Source organism: Homarus americanus, unplaced genomic scaffold (genome assembly GCF_018991925.1).
Source record: "Homarus americanus isolate GMGI-L3 unplaced genomic scaffold, GMGI_Hamer_2.0 scaffold24260, whole genome shotgun sequence".
In the NCBI taxonomy this organism is placed as follows: Eukaryota; Metazoa; Arthropoda; class Malacostraca; order Decapoda; family Nephropidae; genus Homarus; species Homarus americanus.
Window position 1 is genome coordinate 1,860,165 of NW_024721079.1, and position 8,337 is coordinate 1,868,501.

Sequence of the window (8,337 nt, forward strand, 5' to 3'; positions counted from 1 at the left end):
TGCACTTTTGACTAGACAATCACAACCCCCCCTCCCTCCCCCCACCCGAGAAAAAATATACATAAGGAAATATATTATATAATGCAATCAATCGACCCCCTTCCCAAAATACGTATAAATGCTATGATCATTTTTCTCTCTTAACATCTCGCCATGCTTTCTGTAAACAAGGAGTTGTGGTTCAGGATTGTTGTTGGTGTTGGTAGTGCGTTGACTTGGGAGCTCCTGGACCACACACTGCAGCAGAAGGCGCTCTCCCAACGGTGCCTTCTGTCTTGTTCCCTCTTTTGTTCTCTCGGGGGCGCTGTTTGTTCACGCTGTTTGTTCTCTTGTTTGTACTTTTTTTTATTTTCTTCCCTTTTGCTCTTCACCCCGCCTGGTTATTTCTTTCTCCTTGGCTTATTCTTCTTTCTCTCTCTCTCTCTCTCTCTCTCTCTCTCTCTTTCTCTCTCTCTCTCTCTCTCTCTCCATCCTGGATGTCTTTGTCCTCTTGGCGTTGGTTGGCTATGGAGGGCTGCCAGTATCTATAACAGAAGAAAAACATTCGTTAATTCGTTAAATTTTGAATTTTAACATAACTGAAATTGAATTGTGTGTGTGTGTGTGTGTGCTGTATAGTGTATGTGTATGAACATGTTTTTCACCATAGTGTGTTTACATGTATATGCATGTGTGCTTTATTCCTCAAAAAATATATCAACAAAAGGCCCCATTTACTTATATAAAACCCTTTAAAAAGACTCCCTAGAACCCTTTTGGCCGAGTTCAATAAGCTCAAGCAGCCCGGGACCGTCCACTAAGAGGCGCGGTGTTCACAGTGGTGGGGTGGAGCATCCCTCTACTCTACTGTACTTTCCCAAGCGGTGGAGGTAAACATGTGCCTAATAGCCGCGGATGGGAGGCCACTAGGAGCTCTCTTATTGTGACCCTCACAATTACAGCTACAGAAACCCTCTCTGGTGGTCACGGGAAAACACGACTTAATCTGAGTATCGAGTTCTCTCTTAAATGGACATAAACATTCTAAACAACTCTTACGTCACCAGTTGTAATGCCTGGGACTGATGTCATGACACTGAACACAGGAGTTACGTACATGTTGTTAGTGAACACCATCCTAAGCTCTCATTTGTTATTCCTTTCCGTGTTATAACCAGGCCTTAACAATGTCTTATTTGATCACAATGAACATAACATACTGTATATACTGTACCACCGTACCTCATATTAACTAAACCCGGTGACAAAATGTGAGTTATGGGAAGCACATACATGCTGTAAACACTACCTTTTTTTCATTTAAAGCTCGCAGATAGAAGGCCCATGACGCAACCATTTCAAAGGACCGTCATCAAATATGGGAATCTACCAGCCTAACTAGCAAATTAAATCAGCTGACTGCTTTACAATTGGTAACCATGGGAACTATAGGCACTCTAGAGGCCAGGAGCAATTCACTCGGCTATTCACTATAGGAACTCGGATGCACTGGACCCTTTTCATTCCAAACTTACCGGTTATTATTAGCATTATAAAGTGGGCAGCCCCCTTCCTTCTCTCGCGAGATGGCTGGACTGTGTTGGTATCAGGGAGACCATCTCGACGTCACGGGACTTTGTGGACATCATTCGAGGCGTTAGGGACATCCTGGAACTTCCTCTACACACCGGGACATCTTGGGACGCTGCATGAACATAATCCATGACAATGACTCCCAGCAAGATATCATTATGACATCATAGAATCTGCGACTGTCTCAAGAGGAAAGCGAACGCCGGGACATCGTGTAGACACCGCAGGAACCTCCCGAGGAAGGGGTGCTGGTGAAGGCAGTTTACGAGCGAGGTTCTCCAGCAGCAGCGGCCGGAGACTATCGTAGCGGGAGATCTGTCGATTTCCTGAAGCCATAGAGGCTACTTCAGGATCTTGAAGGAGGTACTGAGATGTGAGGCCCCAGAAGGAGAACAGAAGGCGTAAAGGCGTTGGCCCTCACAGATACTCTGAGATGCTGCAGCTGGACTGGAAGAGCTCACCAGTAGTAGTAGTGGTACACGATCATAGAAAAGCATGACTAGATTTCCCCATTTTTATTATCTGTGGAAGAGAGAAAGAAGTTATTAATTTCGTGAACAAGTCAACCAATGTACACACACACACACACACACACACATATATATATATATATATATATATATATATATATATATATATATATATATATATATATATATATATATATATATATATATATATATATATGTATTATTATGTCAATGTTATGCTAAAGAATTTGAAGCTGTATGCAATCCCTAAGAGTAATATATTCCACCATATGCAGAATATATTTTACATTAAAAATACTGTTATTCCCTTATCCGCCCGTCTAGACGGCATTGAATTGAATTTCTCCAAAGCGTGGCCCGTTTCAATAGTGGTATTCAATGGACAGAATTATATTTTCCAGTTTTTCAAAAGACAAGTTGGCGGGAGATTAAGTTCGCGGACGTGAGGAGAGCGTCACCCTCCCTCACGCCAGCCGGGAAATTTCAAAGTGTGATAGATAGTGATCCTTGCTGTAGTGAGCACCGCCCTCTACCTCGCACCCACTACCCTCGTTTACTAGAATTCGCTATAAATGCACCCGAGCATAATTCTATATCAAATCTAATCTCCGTTTCCTCCACAGCAGCACAAACGTGTCCATAGAACAGGGTTGGGACGAGGGGGAGGGACGGGGGTAGTGGTGGTGGTAGGGGGGTGGCCCTGCGGTGGGAGGGGGAGGAGGGGTGGTTGGTTACTCACGGGAGGGAGTTGAGTTGCCGGTTTGTCATTTTACGCTCCACTACTGCGCAGTTAATAAATCGTATCCATCAAGTTCTTGCAAATCGTGCACTTAGGAGAAAATTCACAGAGGGAGTATTGTGAGGTGAGACTTGCTCTCCAAATACGGTATAATGAAGTGCCAGGGAAGGAGGAAAGGTGTTGTTGGTTATCGTGTCTCAGGCGGCCCGGCAGGACAAAAGCAGGAGCCCCGGCGGGATACGGCCCACTGCACTACTTCGCTCCAGTGATTACCACCGCGTCCGTACTCCTGCACTCACGACTTCTTCCTGGTCCAACTCATCCGTTTCCTCTTCCCGTTTCGGTGCGTATCCCTCAAAAAACTTCCCCGCCACTTGCAAAATAACTAATTCGAAAAAATCAAATCCCAAACGATACAGTGAAATTCCCCCACAAACATCAGAAAGACGTCGAGGACTTGAGGGAAGGAAGCCAGAGACCCTAGCACACATTTTTCCCTTTTCCCCCGCACCGGTCCTCAACGCGGGCCAAAGAGCTGAAGTTTGCTTGTCCGGGACGATATGAGAGCAGGAAAAATACTCCTCCACGCACGGATTGGCATCCTGAGTTGGGGAGTAAGATTAGCTAGGATTAGCCAGATGGTTTTTCTACATCAAGATGATGAATATGTCGTGTTACAAAGCATTTTCCTCTCGATGACTTCACTCTGGGTCAGTCAGGTCTCCGAGCACCGGTAGTAAATCAAATTTCATAGGCAACTGTGGGCTTGAATTTATAGTGTGTGCGTAGCGAAAGAATGAGTGTGTGTACGTAGTGAGAGATGAGTACATGTGCACTTAGATGCAAAAACATCTCCATGCACATAGTACCTACATGTCTTGCTTATATCTAGTATGTATGTAGATAAACGCAATACTCATTTAAAATGCGAGGAAACTGAATGAGTGTGTGTGTGTGTGTTTGTGGTGAAACATGAGTAACAAGGGTGCGTGTTTTACGGTGAAAGATGAGTCAGTGAGAGTGTGGGCCATAGCCAGAGGGTAAAGGAGGGAGGGGTCGACAGGTTTGGCACCCCACACCTGACTAACAGCAAAGAGAGAGAGAGAGAGAGAGAGAGAGAGAGAGAGAGAGAGAGAGAGAGAGAGAGAGTTTCATACATATTGGAACTGGGCATTAAGTGAAACGCAATAATTACCTTAACAGATTATCATGGATTAACGCGACCATCAATTACTACACAATCGACTTCAAAATCTCGTATCAATATATTGTGGTAGTGTGGATGTTGGGTAAAGGGGATAATGGGTAAGGGGAGTGAGAGATAATGGTGATAGTAATGGGGAAGGAGATGGTAGTAATGGGAAAGATGGTGATAATGGTAGTAATAATGGGAAAGATGGTGATAATGGTAGTAATAATGGGAAAGATGGTGATAATGGTAGTAATAATGGGAAAGATGGTGATAATGGTAGTAATAATGGGAAAGATGGTGATAATGGTAGTAATAATGGGAAAGATGGTGATAATGGTAGTAATAATGGGAGAGATGGTGATAATGGTAGTAATAATGGGAAAGGTGATAATGATATTGATAATGGGGAGGAAGGGAGGGGAAGAAATGAGATAAATAATAGGAATACTAATGGTTAAAGCGGAAATAATTACAGCATTAGGAAGAAATTGGACAATAGTCGAAATAATGGGGGCCAAGGAAAGATTATGGGAGCAATGGGAGGAGCCAATAATAATGGGTGTTGATGGCGGGTAAAAAATATAGTTAAGGGTGATAACGAGGGAAGAGAATAATGGTAGACTTGAGATAATGGGGAAGAAGGGGAGGTGAATGATGCCACGAAGGTTGTTAATGGGTGCTGGATAATGAGAGTAGAAAATGGTGGATAAATGGGAATAATGGTAATAATGGGGAACTCTTGGTATATGAATCAACTGAAGCATTGTTATCCCCCCATGAAAATATGGGTCAAAGTAATGGCTTGGAGAGAGAGAGAGAGAGAGAGAGAGAGAGAGAGAGAGAGAGAATTCAAACAACTAAATAAACGCCGAACATAATCCTTCCCTCCCCCTCCACCCTAATGGCACGGGCGACGGGGGATGTAGTGGTTGGAGGGGATGGGGGGAGGGGAGGGGGGAGGGGGGGAGAGTTAGGACGCGTGCCGTGGTGGTGGTGGGAGTTGTGGTGACGGTGGTGATAGGAGTTGTGGTGACGGTGGTGATAGGAGTTGGTGGGGGTTATATTGGTGGTTGTGGTGGAATTACGTTTGGTGATAGTAGTTATGGTGGTTGTGGTGGTAAAGGTTGTGGGGTTGGTGGTGGTGGTTTGTGAGGTTGGTGGTAGTGTTGGTAGTGGTGATGGTGGTAGTTGTAATGGTGATGTAAGTGGTATATTGGTTGGTGGTAGTGGTGATGGTGGTTTTTAGTGGTGATGGTGATGGAGCAAGTCGGTCTAGTGGTGAGAGTACTAGTGATGGTGTTAGTGATGGATGGTGATGGTGGTAATGATGTTAATAGTGGTTATGGTGGTGATAGGTGGATGATGAAGTGTTAATGATTCTAATAGTGAAGCTGATTTTGATGGTGATAGTGATGATCATGGTGTTGGAGGTAAAAGAGGTGGTAGTGATGGTGTTTGGCAATAGATGGTGATAGGGACGTAAATTGTAGTTATGAGAGAGAGAGAGAGAGAGAGAGAGAGAGAGAGAGAGAGAGAGAGAGAGAGAGAGAGAGAGAGAGACTAACTCACCGTCTACCTGCTCAAGAAAGGTATCCGACTGCTGTAGATTTATGGGAGAGCTTCACACAACAGGCCATAACCACATAAAAAATAACAGGTAGCCATACGATGGTCACACACTTCTTAAATATATATTTTTTATAACTCTTTTTCTTTTTTTTTCTTTACCTTTTTTGTGTATGTTTTAGGGGTCAATCTAAATAACCTACCTTTTTCCATCTAGCTTTCTTTGTAAGTGTATAATTTATTCCAAGTTAGAATATAATAGTAATAATAATAATGTTTTTAAATACGTATTCCCTGAAGGTAATATATATATATAGGTTAATTCGGGTATTCACGGTTATATATATTCTCCGTTGTATTTTTTTCCCACGAGCTATTCTTTTGGGGAGAAATATGAGTAAAATTTATGTGAGCACGTATGTTAGTATGGGGTGGTTAGGGGAGGAGGAGGGGGTGGGGGGTTAGCCAGACGGTCGACCCCCTGGAGCAGCACGACACAAAGGCTGACCGTTGATAGAAACCCCACAACTGTCTGGTTGTCGTATTCTTGTGTGAAGTATTGATTTTTGTTTTTTATTATTATTTCTGTTTCTGGTGTAATGTAGGTAAGAATGTGTATGGAGGTGTTATAAAGGTAGTCTGATGTAGAACTGAATTATGGTAGTGGTGTCATGGTGGTTGATGGTGGTGGTGGTATGGCTGAGGGTAGTACGGTGGAACACAAGCGTTTAATACATGTATGGATTACTACTCGTTGCAATGTTGAAATCACTGGGTATTCTCTAAGGTCGATTTTACTATACATACACAGGCATTATTATCTTACTATTCACATGTACCTATTTCCCCTTTCTCATTATATATATAGACCCATTTTTACCTGGCCACTTACTCTCTCCGTCTACCTTGACTGGCTCGCTCACCTCCGATTTACAGTTGTAATGCTGGACAAAATCTTTGTTTCCTTCCTTTAGGAGAGGACATACTTTTGCCTTTACTTAACGCCAGGACAAAAATCTCGTGTTCTTATGAGCTCCGAGAAGGTTTGTTTTCCTTTGACCTTTGACAGGATGAATCTTACTTTCCCTTGAGCGAGGACAGGGAAATAACTTACTTTCCCTTGTGTTGCGGCCGGGTAATTATTATTTTCACTCTGGTCTGGGACAGGACAAATCCTCAGTTTTTCCCCGGGGGCTGGAACAGGACGGAAGCCATTACCCTGTCCCTGCCAGGTAGGAAGGGAAGGTGGATATCACGACATCCGCGCCGCTGCTGTGAAGGGATTAGAGAGACTTACGAGGTCTGGGTCTCGGAGCTCCACCATCCACACAGGATTAATAATTTCTCAACAGGAGGGACTTGGGAGGCAAGATCACACCCCCTGATAAACTCTCCCCTGCCGTTATAACTCGAGGCAATATAGCTGTTGAAAGTTTATCTTCGTTTTCTCAATAATAAGGACAATAACTATACTCTAACAGCTTCAAATTCTTAGAAGGTAAACATATGATAATCACTTGAAGGTATGAAAGTAAACACATCATACAACTCCCTACTCTTTTACCCTTACTTATCCCTCTCCTTTCACTCACTCCAGTACCGTGTTGTCTCCCACCCCTCCCCCCCCCTCCCCGCATCCTCCGTCAGACACCCCCTTCCCTCAACCCTTGCAGGACAACCACCCCACCCTACTCTGTTCCTCTCTCCCTCGTACAGCTCTCGCTCACTCAAGTACTCTACTACTCTCACCCCGTTGAACAGCTCACTGTTACCCTGTTATACAACTTATTGTTGTTACTGTTTTACAATTCACAGTTTTCCCCATTTACGACTCACTGTTAATACCCTGTTGTACGAGTCACTGTTATTACCCTGTTTTGCAACTCCCCTGTAGTACAACTCTCACTGTTACCAAGTAATACAACTTTCACTGTTACCATGTAGTACAACTTTCACTGTCACCCTGCTGTACAACTCACTGTAACCCTGTTGTGCAACTCAAAGGCATCGTCATCACTGTTATGGTAGTGTACACGTGTCACTCACTTTAGTAAACGATTTTCGTGATGTCCCACATAACACCTCCCCATCTATCACTGTTACCCTCTCCTGTAGGTCCAATTTCTCCCTCCATCCCTCCTTCCTTCTCCCTGCCTATTTACCACAGTACTCGAGGAATAGCTACTTAGAGTGGAGGGGAGTTGTAGACGACACTAGTACCTTCGGCGGGTAGATAGTTAAGTACTTACCAGCTACTGACACTGCTGCCACAGGGCGATGGCGTCGAGCAGCTCCTCGTCCTCTGCTGTGTTGGATGGGTCGTAGGTGTCGAGGGAGTCGATTGTATCGGGGAGCGAGGTGGTGGTCACGGTGGAGAACACACTAGTAATGCTGTTCACCGTCGCCGCCGCCTCCGGAGCTGAGAACGCGGAATCATAGGAGGACGTTGGTGAGGCCGCGGCGTCGCTGCACGTCGGAGACACTGAAGATACGCTCATAGGGTACACTGACGCGGCCACGGGGGACACATTTTCGCTGTAGTAGTAACTAGGGTATGGGAGGACACGGTACTGTGTTTGTGTAAGGACTGAGGTTGGTGCCACGGCGTTTGTGTAAGGGTGTGAGGGCGCCCTGGAAACCGCCGGGGAGGGTTGGGAGGTCATTACTAAGGAGTTGGTGTGGTGCATGAGGGAGTCATGATCATCCAGCAGTTCCTGAAGGGATCGAATGTAGTCCACTGCTTGTTTCAGAGTTTCCACTTTGCTGATCTTCTTGGC

The 8,337-nt window shown here is 44.6% G+C and overlaps 1 protein-coding gene across 1 annotated transcript in view; it reads right to left on the minus strand.

The window, feature by feature from the left end:
* Nucleotides 1-275: 275 nt before the first annotated feature.
* LOC121861422 (achaete-scute homolog 1-like) overlaps nt 276-8,337 on the minus strand; it is an 8,425-nt gene continuing 363 nt past the window's right edge. The window contains exons 1-3 of the mRNA XM_042359136.1: nt 7,810-8,337; nt 1,515-2,094; nt 276-524 (exon numbers count right to left, since the gene is read on the minus strand). The exon at nt 7,810-8,337 is cut by the window's right edge and continues 363 nt beyond it. Of these exons, the coding sequence (XP_042215070.1) occupies nt 7,813-8,337 (525 nt within the window). The 3' untranslated portion in view covers nt 276-524; nt 1,515-2,094; nt 7,810-7,812. The remainder of the gene's footprint in view (nt 525-1,514; nt 2,095-7,809) is intronic.